Raw genomic sequence first — 299 nt, 5'->3', positions numbered from 1 at the left:
TCTTTTGTTTTTTTTGAAATAATCTCTTCTTGTTCTTTTCTCTAGCTGAGGGGAAACGAAGAGTACGGAAAGCTAGGAGAGGCTCTCTTCGATGATGCGAAGAAGCTTCTAAAGCATCCGAAACTGATAGAACCACAAGGCATTAGCGGATGGGCGGCTGCGCTATGGAAGTGGATGGATGAGAGACCGTAAGTTGATTGATAGGGAACAGAGGAGATCTACGAATGAGTACAGATCGTCTCTCTCTTCTTACCATTCTTGGATAGAGTGACGGCGTATCTCTCTTTCTGTCTCTCTTT

At 44.1% G+C, this 299-nt stretch overlaps 1 protein-coding gene across 1 annotated transcript in view; it reads left to right on the top strand.

The window, feature by feature from the left end:
* The first annotated feature begins 40 nt into the window (after positions 1 to 40).
* CSUI_007906 (chitinase-like protein clp1) overlaps positions 41 to 299 on the top strand; it is a 3,279-nt gene continuing 3,020 nt past the window's right edge. Inside the window, exon 1 of the mRNA XM_068068049.1 lies at positions 41 to 188. Within this exon, the coding sequence (XP_067919982.1) occupies positions 175 to 188 (14 nt within the window). The 5' untranslated portion in view covers positions 41 to 174. The remainder of the gene's footprint in view (positions 189 to 299) is intronic.

The sequence above is a fragment of the Cystoisospora suis genome (assembly GCF_002600585.1).
Source record: "Cystoisospora suis strain Wien I chromosome Unknown contig_4278, whole genome shotgun sequence".
Classification (NCBI taxonomy): domain Eukaryota; phylum Apicomplexa; class Conoidasida; order Eucoccidiorida; family Sarcocystidae; genus Cystoisospora; species Cystoisospora suis.
The sequence above is the reverse complement of the archived record's forward strand: the minus strand, read 5'-3'. Positions and strand labels throughout refer to the sequence as shown.